This window comes from Leucoraja erinacea, chromosome 4 (genome assembly GCF_028641065.1).
Source record: "Leucoraja erinacea ecotype New England chromosome 4, Leri_hhj_1, whole genome shotgun sequence".
Classification (NCBI taxonomy): Eukaryota; Metazoa; Chordata; class Chondrichthyes; order Rajiformes; family Rajidae; genus Leucoraja; species Leucoraja erinaceus.
In genome coordinates this window covers 7,563,591-7,584,649 of record NC_073380.1, presented here as the reverse complement: position 1 = coordinate 7,584,649, position 21,059 = coordinate 7,563,591, and the positions used below count along the sequence as shown (strand labels likewise).

At 44.4% G+C, this 21,059-nt stretch overlaps 1 protein-coding gene across 10 annotated transcripts in view; it reads left to right on the top strand.

The window, feature by feature from the left end:
- lrrc69 (leucine rich repeat containing 69) overlaps nt 1-20,503 on the top strand; it is a 37,747-nt gene extending 17,244 nt beyond the window's left edge. The window contains exons 4-8 of one of the 10 annotated variants that reach the window (XM_055633605.1): nt 6,931-7,126; nt 9,336-9,407; nt 13,537-13,638; nt 17,313-17,423; nt 18,625-20,481. In XM_055633605.1, coding sequence (XP_055489580.1) covers nt 6,931-7,126; nt 9,336-9,407; nt 13,537-13,638; nt 17,313-17,423; nt 18,625-18,735 — 592 coding nt within the window. In that variant the 3' untranslated portion in view covers nt 18,736-20,481. Of the gene's footprint in view, nt 1-6,930; nt 7,127-9,335; nt 9,408-13,536; nt 13,639-17,312; nt 17,487-18,624 lie in introns of all 10 variants that reach the window. The other 9 variants (XM_055633604.1, XM_055633603.1, XM_055633610.1 and 6 more) reach the window with 9 other exon arrangements.
- Nucleotides 20,504-21,059: the final 556 nt, after the last annotated feature.

Below are 21,059 nucleotides of genomic sequence, written 5' to 3'. Positions count from 1 at the left end.
AATTCTTGAATCTCCAATTAATAAAAGCTCCTGATAATTCATTTTCAGAAAGTTTGACTTTTTTTCACGAGACTTTACTTTACTTTAGACCAGAGTTTCTGAACCTTTTTACCCTTGCGGAACCCTTGAAATAATTTTCATGTCTCAGGGAACTCCTACTTAAAAATGATTATATATCTTTACTAATCTCTTTCTTTCTCTTTCATAAACTTAAAGTTCATAACGCAAACATAATATATTTTTTTGATAACTGGTTTAAGCAAAAAATAAATTATGTTTTTCTCAAGTTAATTGACAATGCAAAAAAAAACTGAAATCAAACTGCTTGTTCAAAACGGAAGCAAATAAAGGCAAACAGAAGAACTAACTTTGGAGGAGAGAGAGAGAAGGAGAGAGAGAGAAAACAACACACATAAACTTTTCATAAACTAACAAAAACATACATAAATAAACTTTTGATAACTTAACAAAAATAAACATAAACATACTTAAATTAAAAAAATTCATATAAAATCACTAAATGATGGGTAAAAATTACTAATTAACGTGGGTGAATGAGGGTCTATACCTGCATGCCAGGAAGCACAGACAAGACTGATGGAAACCGTGCATGCGTCTGTACTCGAGTGAGTCACGATGATACACTCCTGTACAGCTCCTGTCCACTGACCACTAAAGGCCGTTTCACACTGGCGCCGTATAGAAGTCGCTAAATATGCTAAATAGAAGTTGCTAAACATGCCGTACATGTATAATAGTAAGATTAAACGAGAACTTACCAGTTTGAAGTTTGATCTGTATTTTATGAGGAGTTACGATGAGGGATTACGTGAAGAAGCCCGCTCAGGGCGCAGGTGCGGCATGCTTCCAAGCAGCGGTGTGGAATCACAGACAGACACGTATTTGAAGTAACATAGTAAAGAACAAAGAGACATCAATTTATCGGTTTGATCCATGTAATGAGGGTGGGAGCGGAGGGCACGTAATCCCTCATCGTAACTCCTCATAAAATACAGATCAAACTTCAAACTGGTAAGTTCTCGTTTAATCTTACTATTTTACTTCGGAGTCACGTGAGTGACTTCGTGAAGATTTCAAAGCTCTGTGATTTCAAACCGTGTAACAGTTTATACACTCACTACCGAAAGCTCTTGAGGAAGGAAGTGTTATTGTAATCAACCAATGAATCTGTTTTGAAAACAAAACGGTATTTATTAACAATAACAAAAGAAAAAATAGCTCCCCCGGGCTTTAAATTAAACATTTGCAGTTTCTAAAATGCTGACTGCAAATATATCAGGTTCCACCAACGGTTTATTATAAAATGTTCTGAATGTGGCTTCCCGTGACCATCCTGCTTTCTTGAGGATTAAGTCCACAGGCACATCCATTCTGGCCGCCGATGATGTGGATGCTGCCCTGGTGGAATGAGATTTAAACAGATTAATGTTAATTCCAGCAGCTTCCAAAACCTGTTTCAACCACCTTGAAATGGTTTGACTTGTTACCCTGCCATGTGGTTTCCTGTGGCTGACCCATAAGGCTCTCTCACTTCCTCTGATGTTATGGGTAGTGTCTATGTAAATATTTATGTGGGTCACCACACACAATCGTGGCTCTAGTGGGTATGCCCGGAATGCCACTAGCGTGTTTGATGTTCCTGGCCTGGACTGTTTTATCAGACCTTGAATAGTGAAAGTGATCTGATCTGATGTAGTGTCCATGTTGTCCAGTCGAAGTTTATGTAAGGACTGGACCCTCTGTGCAGATACTAGCGCCATGAGCATGAGTGTTTTTAAAGTCAACTGCTCTAAGCTGAGAGATCTGGCTGGTGGTCTGTCCCGAAGGTATGTTAGTACAACACTGACATCCCAGATTTTTGTATATCTCGGGGTGGGGGGCTTGCTGTTAAATATGCCCCTCATCAGTTTTACCACCAGCGGATGGGCTCCCATGGCCTGATGTCCCGCAGGTTTGAGGTAATTGAAAAGAGCACTACGTGCCGTGTTGATGGCACTGTAGCTCAAATCTTCACGATGATGTAAGTCTGCCAGGAATTCCAGAACATCCGCTACTGTGGCCGTTTTATAAGCAATCCCGGTTTTCTGGCAGTACGTTTCCCATTTTTTGATGCAGGTGAGGTACTGCCTCTTCGTGGATATCCGTAGGGATGCTGACATGGTGGCGATGGTTTGTTCCGATAGCCCCAGATCCAGGTAAGGTCGGTTTAAAATCTGCAACCCAGGAGATTCATATCTTTGTGGCATGGGTGGCTGATGCCTGATACTGGGTGAGTCAGTAACCCTGGATGACTGGGGAATACCATAGGTGTTTCCACCACCATGTCCTGGAGAATTGGGAACCATGGCTGTGTAGGCCAGTCGGGCACCACCAAAACTCCAGACGCTGAATCCGTCTGGATTTTTCGAAGCACCCGACTAATGAGGCAGAAGGGGGGAAAAGCATAAAACACAAACTTTCCCCAATCTAACGTAAAAGCGTCTACCGCTGCTGCCTCCGGATCTGGTTCCCACGCGACATAGACTGGTAGTTGGTGATTCAGTCTTGATGCAAATAAATCTATATCTGGCTTCCCATATTGCTTTACAATTTTAGCAAATGTTTTAGGATTTAACATCCATTCGATGTTATCATTGAATTTCCGTGACCTGGTGTCCGCCACTATGTTTAGCTTACCTGGTAGATAGGTAGCTGAAAGCCAAATATGTCTTTCGACACACCATTGCCAAATCATATTAACCAATTTGTCGCATGATAAAGATTTGATGCCGCCCATATGGTTAATATAAGCCACCACCGTTGTATTATCTATTTCTAATCTAACATGCAAGTGACGCATATCAGAAGCATATGCTTTCAAACCATAAAAGGCGCCCAACATTTCCAAAGTGTTAATGCCCAGTGTAGATAGTAATGAGGATTCTGAGTTAGTCCATCTACCACCTGTGCTGGATATGGAGTTAGTTGCTCCCCAGCCTTGAGCACTAGCATCGGTTTGGATTACTAACGTAGGATTAGTGATAACTATAGGACTATAACCATGCCAAATATATTGAATCCACCACTGTAGCTCTGCTATTGCTTCAGGGGGTATAGTCATAATCCGATCATAATGACCTCTGTGCCATTTTAATGCTATTATCTTTGCTCTTTGCAAATTTTGATAGTGCAAAGGTCCAAATTGGATAGCTGGAAAAGCTGCTACCATTTTCCCAATTACTGCAGCCACTTGTCGGATAGTTGGCTTTCTCTTTACTTTTAAGTTTTCACATGATTGTGTTAATGCAATCATTTTTTCCCTTGGCATGGTAATCGTCATTTGGACTGAGTTAATTGTGAACCCCAAGTAGTCCATAATTGTGGATGGATTTAACTTAGATTTATCTGGATGTAAGACAAACCCTAGAGTTTCTAGGAGCTGTTTTGTAGCTGATACTGCTGCTACAGCCAATTCCATAGTTTTCCCAACTATGAGGATGTCGTCCAAATATGCCATGACTATATGGTTTTGTTTCCTTAACATTGCCATGGCTGGCTTCAATATTTTAGTGAATAGTCTTGGAGCTGAAGTAAGCCCATTAGGCAGTGCTTTATACTGCCAAAGCTCCCCCATCCAGATAACTTTAAGATATCTGCTATAATCTTTATGTATCGGTACTAGATAGTAAGCATCTTTGAGATCGATGCTGGCCATATAGTATCCTTTGAAAATCAATTGTCTAGCAGTCGCAAATGTTTCCATTTTGAAATGTATATACTTAACAAACACATTCAAGGATGTTAAGTCAATGATGATGCGACATCCACCATCCTTTTTACATTTAGTAAATATATTGGAAACAAATTCCAAGGGCTCATGAATAGTTTTTCCTATGACCCCTTTGTTTATAAGCCTTACCAGTTCCGCTTGTCCCTCCAGTTGTTGTTTGTTGGAGAGTACAAATGTCCTCTTAGGCATGTGTTGAACTGGCGGTATACTCGAAATAAACTCTATTTTATAACCTTGAATACTATTAAGTATATATTTATCATCTGTGATCCTCCCCCATGCTTTTTTAAATAAGTGTAACCTTCCCCCTGTTAGTAATTCACCCTTATTCACAATATGCGGGTAGGAACCAGATCCACCTACCTCCATGGTTATTGGCGGGGTTGAGGTTTTCTCTTTTTGAATGTTTTCTGTTGACGAGCTGGCGATGTTTGGGGGAGGCGCATTTTCCAGGGGGTCCGCTGCAGGCCCTGACCTAAAAAAGGTTTCTGGGGATAGTGCGGCCCCAAGCTTTGACCAGTCGCATATGGATGATGCCGACTGGTGGATGCAGCGGTGTGCTGCCGCCTTGGTGTTATAAACAGCTTCGGTACAGGTGCTGGCGGTGTTGCCCTCATGAGGCTAAAGGTTTTCGAAGCCTCCTCCATTTCTTTCAGTTGTTTATTTAAATCTTGTCCAAAAAGAAATGAGTCGGTCTCTACAGTGGGAGCCTTACACAATCCTGCAAATTTAGGATTCAGTGCCGGCCTAATGTTATCTCTCCTGAGATTGTTCAGCTCATATTGCGTGGTGCACATGAGCGCCAAGACATCCTGTTGATGAGCTGTCATTTCTGTGGTCTCGACTCCCCGTGCGTATGCTGTTATCGCCGCCGTCAGGAGGCGAAGTACCCGCTGGAGTTTGACCTCCTGAGTGCGGATAGGTCCACCCACGTTACCCCATATCTGAGGGTTGAGGCTCTTGACCTTCAGGGCTTCACAGTTGTCCGGGGCGATGTGCTCGTCCAGCACTTGGGCGAGCACCTTTTCCTGCAATGGCTTATTTGATAGATGATTGATACTTGCAGCCATTCTAGGTTGCAGTGGTGCTCCAACCCGTGGGGTAGCAACGAATCGTGTTACTACCCCTAGCAGCTCTTCCTGCACACCCTGCTCTTTGTCGGTACCTTCCGCCTGCCCCATATTCAGACCAGCCTGCTCCTGGTCACCGATGCTGACCTCCCAGTCCTGGTCCGAGGTCGCAAAGGGGGGTGCCGGACTCAGCACCATGGAGGGGGCGCCTGTCCTGTCTGACCGAGAGCGCTGCTGCTCCCGGTAGACCATCCCCTCCAGCAGCTGCATGATGCTGCTTAAGCGGCTGTCTCTCCCCAGCTTGGGGGTGGACATGTCCTCCTCCGACGAATCGGAATCGACCGGCCGGTTAGTTTTACAGGTGGCTTTCCCAGCCCGCCGTGTAGGCTCTGGCGTGACTGGGCCCGGCTCGGTCTGAGGAATCTCAAACCGCTGTTCCAGCGGTAGTGCCGCTGGCTGCTGCCCCGCTGGAATAGACTCCTCTGGCGGAGTTAAAGCTCGGGCAGCTCTGGTCGCGAGTCTCTTGCGTTGGGACATGTTTTCCTGAAACAAAAACCAACTCCTACTCGCTCCGTTCCCAACGCACCCTTCACTTACCTGAAAGTGCGCTTTTAAAGTGCAGCTGGAGAGCCTGACTCCAGCTGCCGCCGCTGTTGCACTTGCTGGCGTAATGCCGCACCTGCGCCCTGAGCGGGCTTCTTCACGAAGTCACTCACGTGACTCCGAAGTAAAATAAAATTACGAATATGAATTTAAACACAAAATTGACTCAAAAATGCATTTACATATGATTAGCCTATTTATCACTATTTCTCTCGGAACCCCTAGCGACCTCTAGTGGAACCCTAGCGTTCCAGGGAAACCCGGTTGAGAAACGCTGATTTAAACTTTAGAAATACAGTGCGGAAACAGGCCCTTCAGCCCAACGAGTCCGCGCCGACCAGCGATCACCCCGTACCCTAGCACCATCCTACACACTAGGGACAATTGGAGCTGATGCAGCAGGACTCGGAGCTGAGACTGCGGGACCCGGAGCTGGGGCGGTGACCTGGAGCGGAGACTGCGGGACCCAGAGCTGGGGCAGCGGCCCGGAGCGGAGACTGCGGGACCCGGAGCTGGGGCGGTGGCCTGGAGCGGAGACTGCGGGACCCGGAGCTGGGGCGGCGACCTGGAGCAGAGACTGCGGGACCCGGAGCTGGGGCAGCAGCCCGGAGCGGAGACTGCGGGACCTGGAGCTGGGGCGGCGGCCCGGAGCGGAGACTGCGGGACCCGGAGCTGGGGCGGCGGCCTGGAGCTGGGGCGGCTGCCCGGAGCTGATGCTGTGGCGGGCCGTCTCGGAGCTTCCGGCTTTCGGCGGCGGCGACATCACCACGGAGGTCCGCTGGACTGGAGGGCGGCATCTCCGGCCTGGATCGATCGCCTCAGCGCAGAGGGAGAACAAGGAGGGAAGAGACGGAGACTAAGACTTTGCCTCCATCACAGTGAGGATGTGCTTGGTGAACTCACTGTGGTGGATGTTTAATTTGTGTTTATTGTATGTTTTGTTTTTATTGGTTCTGTGTATGACTGCAGGCAACATAATTTCGTTCAGACCGAAAGGTCTGAATGACAATAAAGGAATCTAATTCTAATTCTAATCTAATTTACAATTTTTACCGAAGCCAATTAGCCCACAAACCTGCAGGTCTTTGGAGTGTGGGAGGAAACCAGAGTGCCCGGAGAAAACCCATGTGGTCACAGGGAGAATGTAATACTCCGTACAGACAGCACCCGTAGTCAGGATCGAACCCGGGTCTGTGGCATTGTAAGGCTGCAACTCTACCGCTATGCCACTTTACCGCCACCTTGGTGTAAATTAGTTAATATTCGATTAAATGTAAACCACATCAGGCTTTATTGTCCCTTGAAGTGGAATCATTTTGAATTTGAATGGTGGTGCAGGGGAACTCTCACTTAAAATACAACATCATTTCAATTTGCTTTGTCTCAGTTTAGCTCTCAAATAATCCCTGGTAAAGAATATTTTATTTATGGAATGTGCCACTATTTCACTGTTTTATTATGTTGCAGGCTGTTGGAACTCAAGTATCTTTACGTCAACAACAATCAACTGGGTAGCATTCCGAACAAACTTTGTCTCCTGCAGCATCTTTGTGAGCTGCACTTAGCAAACAATAACCTTAGATTACTTCCACATGATATTGGATATTTGACTAACCTAAAGAAGCTTTCTCTGCCAAGAAACCAAATCGAGGAGCTTCCAGAAGTAAGTTATTGTGAAAGAGCATTACTACATATGTACGTCTCTGACTAACATTAATTTCCACAGGGATTCTCACAACTTTTGTTTTGCTCCTTCATGGAAAAAGTTGATGCATTAGTTTTCCTAGGTTTGTGTAGTTCTTCTGATGTCACTGCAAAATAAGTAGAACGCAAAGTTTGGGAGCGACTCAACATCGCTGAAGGGCATGCTGAAAGGTGGCACACTGGCGCAGCGGTAGAGTTGCTGCCTTGCAGTGCCAGAGACCTGAGTTCGATCCTGACTATGGGTGCTTGTCTGTGTGGAGTTTGTACGTTCTCCCCATGCCTGCGTGGGGTTTCCCCAGGTGCTCCGGTTTCCTCCCACACCCCAATGACGTGCTGGTTTGTAGGTTAATTGGCTTCGGTAAAAATTGTAAATTGTCCCTAGTGTGTAGGGTAGCGATAGTGTATGGGGATTGCTGGTCGTCACGGACCCCTGGACCAAAGGGCCTGTGCTGCATCTCTAAACTAAACAAAGCTAAACTTGTAAATCTAACAACAATATCATAGTCAAGAGTGTTTTATTGTCATATGTCCCAGATAAAACAAAGAAATTCTTACTTGCAGCAGCACAACAGAATATGTAAACATAGTTCAGTGTAAACAATATAATAAATGAGGAAAGTTCAGTGTGTGTGTCATGTATATACATACACAAATACAAAAACAAACCAACAACAATAGTGCAAATAATAAGTCTATGTAGTTCAGAGCTTATTTGTGGTGTTTAATATCCTGATTGCTGTAGGGAGGAAGCTGTTTCTGAACCTGGACTTCACAATGAGAGAATGTTGTCAACCTGAGCCGGCTGACAAGATCTTGACGTGATGTCTTAGTTGAGAATTTGGCAAGTCTTGGCAAAACAGCACTCTTTCAGTCATGTCTGTTTAGGATATGTACTCCTGCCCTGATTTGATGCATTATGTGAGGAATCAATCAACTGGGTTAGCTAGTATGTATAACATGATGTTTGTCAAATCCCAAATAAAATGCCTGTTAAATATAATTATATAAGTCACTCATAGCTAATAACCATTGTGAAGATATCTTGAAAAAAAAATTGGATCACTTGTCAAAAACCTCTGTTTGTGATTTATTCCTGAGTGGTAAATATACCTGTTCCATATACGTCCACCACCTATTTTCCGGCACGCTTGATTCCAGAGCCTTGCAGGATTATCTGTTTTGCCGGACCAGCAGAGGTCAGGGCCTCTGAGAATAATCGAACGGTTCCAAAACGGTCCACCTAGGCCACCCAGGGGCCAAGATACTGGCCTCGGAAGTCATCAATGGTACCCGGCTAGGCTGGACTTCCAGAACTCTGGCCACAAGGGGCAAATTCGACTCATCGATTGCCACGGTTGTCCGACGAGTCAGCGGAAAGACTATACATGATTACCATCGAGTTGTCCATCGTGTACAGTTTTAGTTTTAGACATACTGTGTAGAAACAGGCCCTTCAGCCCACCGAGTCTGCGACGGCCAGCGATCCCCATACTCTAGCACTATCCTACACACTCGGGAAAATTGACGATTTTTTTTTTACCAAAGCCAATTAACCTATAAACCTGTACATCTTTGGCCTGTGGGAGGAAACCGGAGCACCCGGGGAAAACCCACGTGGTCATGGGGAGAATGTACAAACTCCGTCAGGCAGCACCTGTAGTCAGGATCGAACCCGGGTCTTTAGCGCTGTAAGGCAGTAACTCTACCGCCGCGCCATGCTGATACAGAATAAAGGGAATAATGTTTAGTGCAAGGTAAAGTCCAGTAAAGTTTGATTAAAGATAGTCCGGGGGTCTCCAATAAGTTAGCTGGTAGCTCAGGATCGCTCGCTAGTTGAGAGCATGGTTCAGTTGCCTGATGACAGCTGGGAAGAAACTGTCCCTGGTTATCTCTATTGCCTTCTCTTTTAATTTTATTACAAGAGCTGAATTATCACTGCTCAATAAAATAATTAAAAGTACATGATTTTTTTGTACACAAATAAAATATTTTCAGCCTTGAAACTAGACATTTAGTCGAATGTGAATCTCTTCTGCGATTTCTGTTAAATCCTGTTAAATTATGTTGTGAAGCTGTTCATTATTTATAAAGGGAAAAAGAAAGACCAGTTGTTTTCTAGTTTTCTAGAAGTAAAGAAAGTAACTTTTGCTACTGTGTCAATTTTCTAGGAATTGAGCAAACTATGCAATTTAAAAGTTCTCGATGTGGCTGGAAATCTGTTAACTATCTTTCCAACAAAGGTAAATCCTAATCCCTAAATACAATTATGATACATTGTTTTAACACATTTGATCTAATCCTTATGACCACCAGAGGGCAGTGTTGCAGCACAGGTGGTAGAGTTGATGCCTCAGTGGCCTGGGTTCAATGCTGACCTCCGGTGCTGTCTGTGGAGTTTGCGTCTTCACTCTGTAAGCATGTTGCTTTCCTCTGGCTACTTTGGTTTCCGCCCTACATCTCAAAGATGTGTAGGAGACCAATTCCAATAATTGGCTGCTGTCAGTTCTTGCCGAATTTGGGGAAATTGGTACCAAAGAGGGGAGAATAAAAAAACAGAATTAGTCCATGAGTCATACAGCATGGAAACAGGCCCTTCGGCCACGCCGAACAACATGTCCAATCTCACTAGTCCCACCTGCTTCCATTTGGCCCATATTCCTCTAAACCCATCCTATCCCCATGTCTAAATGCTTTTTAAGCATTGCCATAGTACCTGCTTCAACTGTGTTCGATACCAAACTTGTCAAAGCTTTTCGAGTAGATATTTGGTTTCTGTTGTGTCTAAAACAAAATTAAAATTGGTACTATGAACGATGAAGATTTTAATGCTGAAAATAAAATCACGATTTGCAAACACAGAGGTAGATATATAGAGTTACATACAGCGTGGAAACAGGCCCTTTGGCCCACTTACCCATACCGGCCAACGTCCCATCTACACTGGTGCCACCTGCCTGAATATGGCCCATATCCCTCCAAACCTGTCCTATCCATGTACCTACCTAAATATTTCTTAAACATTGTGATAGCACCTGCTTCAACTATCTCCTCCAGCAGCTCATCCCATACACCTAAATCTTTCTCCCCTCACCTTAAACCTCTGTCCTCTGGTTCTCGATTCCCCTACTCTGGGCAGGAGACTCTTTGTGTTTACTGGATCTATTCCTCTCATGATCTTATACACCTCTATAAGACCGCCTCTCATCCTCCTGCGTTCCAAGGAATAGAGGCCCAGCCTGCTCAACCTCTCCCGAAAGCTCAGGCCCTAGAGTCCTGGCAACATCCTCGTAAATCTCCTCTGCACCGTTTCCAGCTTGACAATATCTCACCTATAACATGGTGCCCCAAAGTGAACACAACACTCAAAATGTGGCCTCGCCGATGTCTCATACAACTGCAAATGCCCCCCCTCCCCAACGTTTATAATCACTGGTCCCTGAACAGACTGCTGCCCTTGCAGCATGAAATGTAGATGGAGTCAATGTCTAATAATGACAAGAAATTTTGATTCATAGCTCCACATCTAAGAACTAGCGCTGACACCCAAAGCTCGCAGCATATGCACAGTTATTCAGCAATGGAAACACATTACAACATATTTACCAGCATATTGTTTTCCTACAAGACAAAATGGTGCAGAGTGGCTGGAAGCCACAACAGGCTGGCAACAGTCAATTCCATTGTCTCAGTAGCCGGGAGGAGAATTCACTGCCATGCAATGATTTGCTGGTTTGTTGTTTCATTCACGTCTGGCCGCTTTGCATAATTTTAAATTTAATGTCTTGTCTCTAGGCAACTACTATTTATTCATGTTGTACTGACAAAGCAATCTCGCTCTCTACTTTGGCTAGCAGCAGGCAGGGATTATTGCAGGTGATGGTTTTCACATATCTAACCCTCCTTCTCAAATCCAACTTCTCCCTCGTCGATGGTAGACAAAAATGCTGGAGAAACTCAGCGGTTGAGGCAGCATCTATGGAGCGAAGGAATAGGTGACGTTTCGGGTCGAGACCCTTCTTCAGGCTCCCTCATCTATAATATGTCTTGATTGGGTAAAATGCAGCTTTAGTTTAAGATGGACACAAAGTGCTGGAGTAACTCAGCGGGTGAGGCAGCATCTCTGGAGAAAAGGAATAGGTGACGTTCCAGGTCGAGACCATTCTTCAGCTTTAGTTTAGTTTAGTTTCTTGGTTTCCTGGTCCTCCAAAATATTCCAAATGGAATTTAAACTGGAGTAGAGGGACACGGCATGGAAACAGGCCCATTGAGTCCGTGCCGACAAGTGATCCCCGTACACAAGCACTATCCCACACACCATGGACAGTTTACAATATTTACCGAAGCTAATTAACCTACAAACCTGTGCGTCTTTGGAGAAGTGCGAGGAATCCGGAGCACCCGGGGCATCCCACGCGGTCTCAGGGAGAACATTCAAACTGTATAGACAGCACCCGTAGTCAGGATCGAACCGGGGTCTCTAGCGCTGTAAGGCATCAACTCGACCACTGTGCCCTAAGCTTGATTAAGTGAGCTTCTCTTACTTACCCTCTCCCCACAGTAGCTATAGCATTATAACTTCATACTTTCATGTAGTTACTTATTAGCCTAAGCTGGAATTTTGGCCAGTTCTTTCATGTGGTGCAGACTACCACTGTCTCTGACACAATAGTCTCTGACCTCTGTGGAACCCATTGCCACAGAGGGTTGTGGAGGCCAAGTCAGTGGATATTCTTAAGGCAGAGATGGACAAGTTCTTGATGAGAACGGGAGAAGTCAGGAAAATGGGATTATGAGGCAGAGATCAGCCATGATTGAATGGCGGATGTTGATTCGATGGGCCAAATGGACTAATTCTACTCCTATAACTTGACAACTAGTGAACATGATAATGCCAAATTGAATCAACTAAATTGAAGGCCAATTAACTGCAATTTTTCAGCAGATCAAAATGGGACTCTCTATCACCCACAGTCTTCATATTTCTCCTGTAGCTCAGCCTCTTCACTTCTTCACCCTTGTTCCCTGCGTTCTTTACCTCCTCCTCCCCTTCACTCTATCATCTGCATTGATTGTCCTCCTGCTATCCTCCTTATCTTCCTTGTCTTCCCGCTTCTCCTACTTCAGGCAAAATGGCTGCATACTGGCAAGACGTAGAATATAACTATTTTTCAATCTGTCTCGTCTCTTGGACTTATGCAGATCCTTGAAACTTAAGCGTTCTAATCCCCAGTTCACTTTCATTTTAATGTACAAAAAATGCTATTGTAACAATCCTCCAATTCAAGAGTGGGCCTTCCTGATGATTTGCAGTTTAGTTTAGTTTAGCAATACAGCACGAAACAGGCTCTTTGGCCCACCGAGTCCACGTCGATCAGTGATCCCTGCACATTACACACACTAGGGACAATTTACATTTATACCAAGCCAATTAGCCAATTAACCTTTAAATGATAAACAATTCAGATATGGAGAAAGGAAAATTGAAGGCTAAAGAAACATTTTGTTACATATTATGAAAAATTAATGTTGTTTATTTGTTGCCTCTACTTCCATTCTCTTTTATACTAATCATCGTCTCGTTTAGTTTAGAGATACGGCATGGAAACAGACCCATCGGCCCACCGAGTCCGCACCAGCCAGCGATCTCTGCACATTAACACTACTCTACACACTCTAGGGACAATTTACACTTATACCAAGCCAATTTACCTACATACCTGTACGTCTTTGAAGTGTGGGTGGAAACCGAAGATCTCCGAGAAAACCCACGCAGGTCACAGGTCGAACATACAGACTCCGTACTGACAGCACCCGGGGCTCTGGCACTACAAGTGCCGTAAGGCAGCAACTCTACTGCTGCGCCACCGTGCCGCACTAATGCTTTTCCAGTTGTCAAAAAGGTGGCGATACAGATATCGTTCCTTGTTGTTGGTGTCTACGACAGATTGTTGGTCAAAGGCCAGACTGCCTAATTTGATTCATGTTTTATTATTAGATTTTTATTAATTGTTTGGTAATCGGGTGGTGGGTGCATGGAACGAACTGAGGGGGAGGCAATTGAGGCAGGTACCATCACAACGTTTAAGAAATATTGAGACAGGTACATGGATAGGACAGGTTTAGAGGGATATGGACCAAATGCAGGCTGTTGGGACTAATGAGAATGGGGCATTTTGGGAAAGTTGGGCCGAAGGGCCTGTTTCCATGCTGTAGGACTCACTTACTCTATAACATTAAAAAATTCTAAACATTTAAAAATCTAGTTTTGAACTTTTTAGAGGTGCCATACTGATGTGTACCATCATCAAATAAAACATTCATCATAGCAAACAACAATATTTTCTTAATTTTGTACTTTTAATTCCAAAGTTGTTGGAGCTGAAATTGGATGAACTTTACTATGAGCAGAATCCACTGTTGGAAAAAAATCTGATTTCATCAGCACAACAAAATGAAGTTTTATCTCTTCAGGTAATTGTTTGTATATTATGAGGATATAATGTGGTTACTTTTCAGCATTATTGTGTAACCTGCTGGAATGCAATTATAAAGATATTCGTCTCATTAAAATGACACCTCACTTGCTCTGCCAGATTACTGTCCAGGTACTATCGCAACGTTTAGCAGAGGCTCTTGCAATGTTTATGAAACATTAGACAGGTACATAAATAGGATAGGCCCAGACCATCAAACAAGCCAACCTCACTTCTATAGACTCAATTTATACCTCACGCTGCCTCGGCAAAGCCAGCAGCACAATCAAATGACCTCACCCTGGCCACTCCCTCTTCTCCTCTTTCCCAACAGGCAAAAGGTATAGACGTGTGAAAACACACACCTGCAGATTCATTGTGTTCATTGCAGAATACTTTCGTTCAATTTCTGCCACAAATCAATTACATTTCCTGTAATCTGGTGTTCAGTTCCTTGGCCAGTTTTTCAGGAGTTGCTGAAACGTAGGACTTGAATTCAGCAACCCTAGTGTAGACATTCTGCACTCTACTCAAGGAAGGTGGAGCCCACAATGGTCCATTGGTGGCTGTGGAAGTGGTAATAATTAAGGGATACAAACTGTGAAACTAGCAAGGCTACTAGGGTGGGAGAGAGAGGGAATGCAAGGGCTACTTGAAGCTAATATTCATACTTGTGAGTTGTGAGCTGCCCAATTGGGATGCAAGTATTTATGTGAGATGGAAAATATAAATGAAAGCACATGATGAGCCAGAGTAACTCAGCAGGTCAGGCAGCACCTCTGGGGACATGAGGATCGGCACATGTCGCTGCTTCAGACTGTGATTGTAGTGGGTTGGAGGAGAGAGAAAGCTGGAAGAGATGAGAAGCAGGAAAAAGCCTGGCGAATGACATGTGGGCACAAAATGCTGGAATAACTCAGCGGGACAGGCAGCATCTCTGGAGCAAGAGAATGGGTGACGTTTCGGGTTGAAACCCTTCTTCTGACTGACATGTGGATACAGGCAAGGGTTTTATTTTTGATAGCCAGATGGCTGGATAAAGGCCAGAGATAAAAAGGGAAAAGGTGAAAGATAAGGGCAGGAGAGATGCGAATTGTACGGATAGAGAAAGGAATATAGGTAGAAGTGGATGGGGGAAGGGGAGAAATAAGTCCAGCTGAGTTAGCGGGGAGGGGGATGGACTAAAGAAGTAGATTAGGTTAACTAAAATTGGAGAATTTAATGTGCATATTGTTAGGTTGAATATGAGGTGTTGCTCCTCCAGTTTCGTGTAGCCTCACTCTGACCATGGAAGAGGATTGGTTTTTCCCACACGCAAACTGCAGCAACAACACCTCACATTCTACTAACAACCATTGGTAGGTTACAACCCAATGGTATGAATATAGAATTCTCCAATCTAAGATAACTAACTAACTGACCAAAACCCCACCACCACCACCTTAACTTTTTTCCTCTCTCTCTCCCCTGAGCCACACCTGGATGTGCACCCATTTCTCACACTATCCCCCCCCCCCCCCCCCCACCCCCCTCCTCCCCCCCCCCCCCCCCCCCCCCCCCTCCCCCCCCCCCCCCCCCCCATCTGGCTTAATATTTCATCCCTCTTCTCCCTTTATCTCCTAACCTTTTGTTTTTTTCCATTTCTGGCCTTTGCCAATCAAACCCCACTCACCTTTTTTTAGTTCAGTTTAGAGATACAGCGGGGAAACAGGCCCTTCGGCCCACTTAGCTCGTGCCGCCCAGCGATCCCCGTACACTAACACTATCCTACACACTATTGACAATTTACAATTTTTACCAAAGCCAATTAACCTACAAACCTGCACGACTTTGGAATGTGGGAGGAAACCGGAACTCCCTGGAGAAAACCCACACCGTCACGGGGAAGAACGTACAAACACCGTACAGACAGCACCCATAGTCAGGATGGAAGCCGGGCCCCTGGCACTGTAAGGCAGCAACTCTACCGCTGCAGCACCGTGCCGCCCCTGTATACACCTATCACTTGCCAGGCTCTCGTCCAACTTTCTTCCTCCAACTGCAAGCAGACCAAAGAAAGATCCTGACCCGGAACGTTGCCTATCCGTGCCGAGCGGTATCTTGGCCTTGCAAGTGTGGCGAGCCGGGAACATATTCGAGGCATTATTACAAATCACTAATTTGAAACAGAAAAATGGAAACTAGCACCTAAGGGAACGAGACAAGAGAGATATTCAAATAAATGCAAGCCTTGAAATTGAAGGAAAAACATGTTTTTTCTACTGCATATGTTCTAGACATTTCACCCCCCTGGTGATTAGCTTAAATTACATCCAGACAAAAATTCTCTGCAAGAGGCTTGCCTTTATAAAAACAAAAACACATATTTGCTAAATTTCCTACTATATTTAATACACTTTGAGTTAGGGGTGGTGCAGGGAAGGAAGTGTTTCTTTTTAGGAAGTTGGTATTCTCACTTTTTCCCCCCCCCCCCGCTCTTTCCCCCAAAATAATTGTTCCAATCTTTACTGGTGTTGCACAATGACAGTGTACAATGATTTGTAAGGATGTTTCTAAGGCGGAGATCGACTGATTATTTATTAGTATGGGTGGCAGGGGTTGTGGGGAGAAGGCAGGAGAATGGGGTTGAGAGGGAGAGATAGATCAGCCATGATTGAATGACGGAGAAGACTTGATGGACTGAATGGCCTAATACTGCTCTTAGAACTTATGAACTTATGAACTAAATGACAACTAGCTTCATGAGGAATTGAAGCTATAAAACAGTCACCAATTCTGCGGAAAAGTCAGCTCAATGTGATAGGTTTTCATGGCATACAGTAGCTTAAGTTTAGTTTAGTTTAGAGATACCGCGTGCAAATAGGCCCTTCGGCCCACCCTGTGCGCAAAGACCTGCAATCCCTGTACACTAGTTCTGTCCTACACACAAGGGACAATTTACAGAAGCCAATTAACCTACAGGTCTTTGTAGTGTGGGTGGAAACCGGTGCACCCGGAGAAAACCTACGCAGTAACAGGGAGAACATACAAACTCCATACAGACAGCACCAGTTGTCGGGTTCGAACCTGGGTCACTAGAAAACTATTGGCCACTTTATGTCAGGCTTCTGAGTGAAGGAGCAGGAGGATATAATTTGGATAAGGTGCTAAATTGGTTCTTCGGAGATAAGTGTATGTTGTTTCAAAATATGATCAATCATTTCAAACCAAAAACTCCATTAAACACCTGTCTAAATGTTTCTTAAACGTTACGATAGCACCAACCTCAACTACCTCCTTTGACAGCTCGTTCCATACACCCACCACCCTTTGCGTGAAAAGGTTACCCTTCAGGTTCATATTAAATCTTTCCCGCCTCACCTTAAACCTATGGTTCATGATTCCCCTACTCTCGGCAAGAGACACTGATTGGGGATGATCAGCCATGATCACATTGAATGGTGGTGCTGGCTCTAAGGGCCGAATGGCCTACTCCTACACCTATTGTCTATTGTCTATTGACTCAGTGCGCCTACCCAGTCTATTCCTCTCACGATTTTGTATAGCTCTATAAGATCAATGGATCTCACCTATCTCCTGCTGCTCCACACATTCGTTCAAATACACATTATTAGTCTCTTGTGTTATTCCATCATCGCTCTCCTAATTGCATGTTCTCTTTCTTCGTCGAAGGAGATTACAGCAAGATATATCATGGATGAGATGACGAGCAATACAATAAATTCCATTTTTAAACATTACTCGGAAGTGAAAAAGATATTGGAAAATGCGAGCAAGTGTGCTGTATGTGGAAAAAGTTTTCTCAACACATGGCTTGAATGTGTGACGTTTGTTGATCTAACACGGGTAAAATGTTTTGCGTCAAACATTAATGGAAATAGATGTGTCTTGGTTGAAATAACTCAGACTGATTGTTAGGGAGGAGAAGAAAGCTGGAAAAGGGGAGAGGGAGGACAAAGCATGGCAGGCAATAGGTTGACACAAGTGTGGGGGTGGGGGTGGAGGGGGAGTAGTTTGACAGACAGATGGTTGGAACAGTGCTGGTGCAGGATTCCCAAAAAGTTAATTTGCAAGTTGAATCGGTAGTAAGGAAGGCAAATTCAATGCGAGCATTTATATCAAGACTGGAATACAAAAGCAGAGATGTAATGCTGAAACTCTAAGGCACTGGTCAGACCGCATTTGGTGTACTGTGAGCAAATCTGGGCCCTATATCTGAGGAAGGATGTGCTGGTTCTGGAGAGGGTCCACAGGAGGTTTACAAGAATGATCCCAGGAATGAGTAGGTTAGGATATGATGAGCGTTTGACAACACTGGGCCTGTACTCGCTGGAGTTTAGAAGGTTGAGGCATTGAAACTTACAGGATAATGAAAAGCATAGATAGAGTGGATGTGGAAAGGATGTTTCCACTGCTGGGAGAGTCTAGGGTCAGAGGTCACAGCCTCAGAATTAAAGGCTGCTTATTCAGAGGTGAGGAAGAACTTCTTTCGACAGAGGGTAGTTAATCTGTGGAACTCATTGTCACAGAGGGCTGTGGAGGCCAAGTCAGTGGATATTTCTAAGGCAGAGATAGACAAATCCCTGATTAGAACAGGTGTCAAGGGTTATGGGGAGAAGGCAGGAAAAAGGGATTACGAGGCAGAGATCAGCCATGATTGAATGGTGGAGTGGACTCCAAGTGCCAAATGGCCTATTTTCTACTCCTACAACTTGTGAACTTGTGAAATGCCAGAGATAAGAACATTCGACATGAGACAGGTTTGAATAGTTGTGGATTGTGAGGTCAGGGGGAGATAAGTAGCAGGGAGGAGGGGTTTGAGGGGTAAAATAGTGGGAGTCCAAGTGGGGGCCCAGGTTTGTTTTGTGATTTGTATTCTGTTGAGTTTTTTGACATATTGGGATGATCAATTCTTGTTTTCACATTGCCCGTAACTGAGTTCTATAATATATTTATTCATATTTGTGTTTTTCTTCTCCTTCAGAAAATTAGAATGACCAGTTCCACACGTGTTATCCCGGTCCGAGCCTTCCTTTGTTCATATAGTTGTTTCAATGAACCAGGCCACCACTACTATGGGATAGCGACACCATAATACAGGATAATGACTATTAATAAAGTGAAGAGAGAGTTCAAGAAAGTTGCAGAGTGGTTAATTGTCATATGTAGTGACAATGGAAGAATGCAATTCCTACTTGCAACGCAACGATGAAAAACATTGTAGTTGTGAACTGTTTATTAAATACTGTCATGGTGGAGCAGAGGGCGGACACGGTGGCGCAGCGGTAGAGTTGCTGCCTTACAGCGAATTGCAGCGTCGGAGACCCGGGTTTGATCCTGACTATGTGTGCTGTCTGTACGGAGTTTGTACGTTCTCCCCTGCATGGGTTTTCTCCGAGATCTTCGGTTTTCATCCACAGTCCAAATACGTATAGGTTTGTAGGTTAAAGCCCTGTCCCAAGGTACGAGTTCATTCCAAGAGCTCTCCCGGGTTTAAAAAAAATCAAACTCGTGGTAACCACGGAGAATGAAGGTAGCGGGTACGTCGGAGCTCGGGACGTCTCTCAGCGGCTAGTAACGCTAACGCCAGGTACTCGGGAAGACTCAATAATGGCAGGTAAGCACAGGAAGACTCGTGAAGATTTTTCAACACGTTGAAAAATGTCCACGAGAGCCGAGTACCGTCGAGTGGCCATTACCGTAAATCTCCGAGTTCGAATCAGGGCAAAGTCGGGAGAGCTCTTGGAATGAACTTGCACCGTGGGACAGGGCTAATAATCGGCTTGATAAATGTAAAAAATGTCCCTAGTGGGTGTAGGATAGTGCTAATGTGCGGGGATCGCTGGGCGGCACGGACCCGGTGGGCCAAAGGACCTATTTCCACGCAATCTCTAAAACTAAAACTAAAATACAATTAAGATCATAATTCTAAATAATAACAAGGGGAAGTTCATAAAGATGAAGTCCAGGTTGTTCTTACGTATTCACCAAATGGCAAACAGGCTGTTTCAAAGATGCACACAAAATGCTGGAGTAACTCAGCGGGACAGGCAGCATCTCTGGAGAGAAGGAATGGGTGACGTTTCGGGTCCAGGCCCATCTTCAGACTGAGGGTCAGGGGAGAGGGAGACACAGAGATGAGGAAGTGTAAGGTGTAACGAGACATCAAAAGAGATGAAGGGTCCAGGACATTTTTTAATAGATCATTTTTAGCTAGGAGAAGGTGACAACGAAGCATACAGAGATAACATTTAATCAAGCGGTCAGGCTGGTCGGAGAACTAGGAAAGGGGAGCGATGTCCCATTCTACACCGTGTTTGGCCCATATCCCCCTAAACCTGTCCCACCCTTGTACCTGTCTAAATGTTTCTTAAATGTTGCGACAGTGCCTGCCTCAACTCGTTCCACACACCCACCACTCAGTGTGTAAAGGTTACCCCTCAGGTTCCCATTCAATCTTTCCCCCCTCACCTTAAACCTATGTTCTCTGGTTCTTGATTCCCCTACTCTGGGCAACAGACTTTGTGTGTCTACCCGATCTATTCCTTCCCCAAGGGTTTTGTATACCTCTACAAGCAAAGGAGAACGGTGAGTAAGGTGGTGAAAAAATCCTAGCGATATTTTGTGCTAATTTTAAAACAACACAAACCGGAAGAGGACAAGATGAGAGTTTTAGTAATAGGATAGATAGATAGATAGATAGATAGATAGATAGATAGATAGATAGAGAGAGATAGATAGAGAGAGAGATAGATAGATAGATAGATAGATAGATAGATAGATAGATAGATAGATAGATAGATAGATAGATAGATAGATAGATAGATAGATAGATAGATAGATAGATAGATAGATAGAGATAGATAGATAGATAGATAGATAGATAGATAGATAGATAGATAGATAGATAGATAGATAGATAGATAGATAGATAGATAGATAGAGATATTCCAAGCTTTTGTTCGTAAAGCTCCATGTTGTATGTGCCTTTTAAAACATGTGCTCAACTGCCCAGCCCCTACCACTGATTTGTGCTCCCGTAGTCCCAAGTTCCTTGGTTCCTGCAACTCATTTTGAACGGTACAAATCAGTTTATTACAATACACACCAGGGTGCAATGAAAATCCTACTTCACGTGAAGCCAACACGAGTACTGGCAAATACAACAATAAGTGCAACAAAGATAGACACAAAATTGTAGAGTAACTCAGCAGGACAGGCAGCTTCTCTGGAGGGAAGGAATGGGTGACGTTTTGGGTCGAGACCCTTCGAAACATTACCCATTCCTTCTCTCCACAGATGCTGTTTGTCCCGCTGAGTTACTCCAGAATTATGTGCCATCTTCGCTTTAAACCAGCATCTGCAGTTCTTTCCCACACAATAAGTGCAACAATGCGTGCAAGATTGCAGTGCAAATCT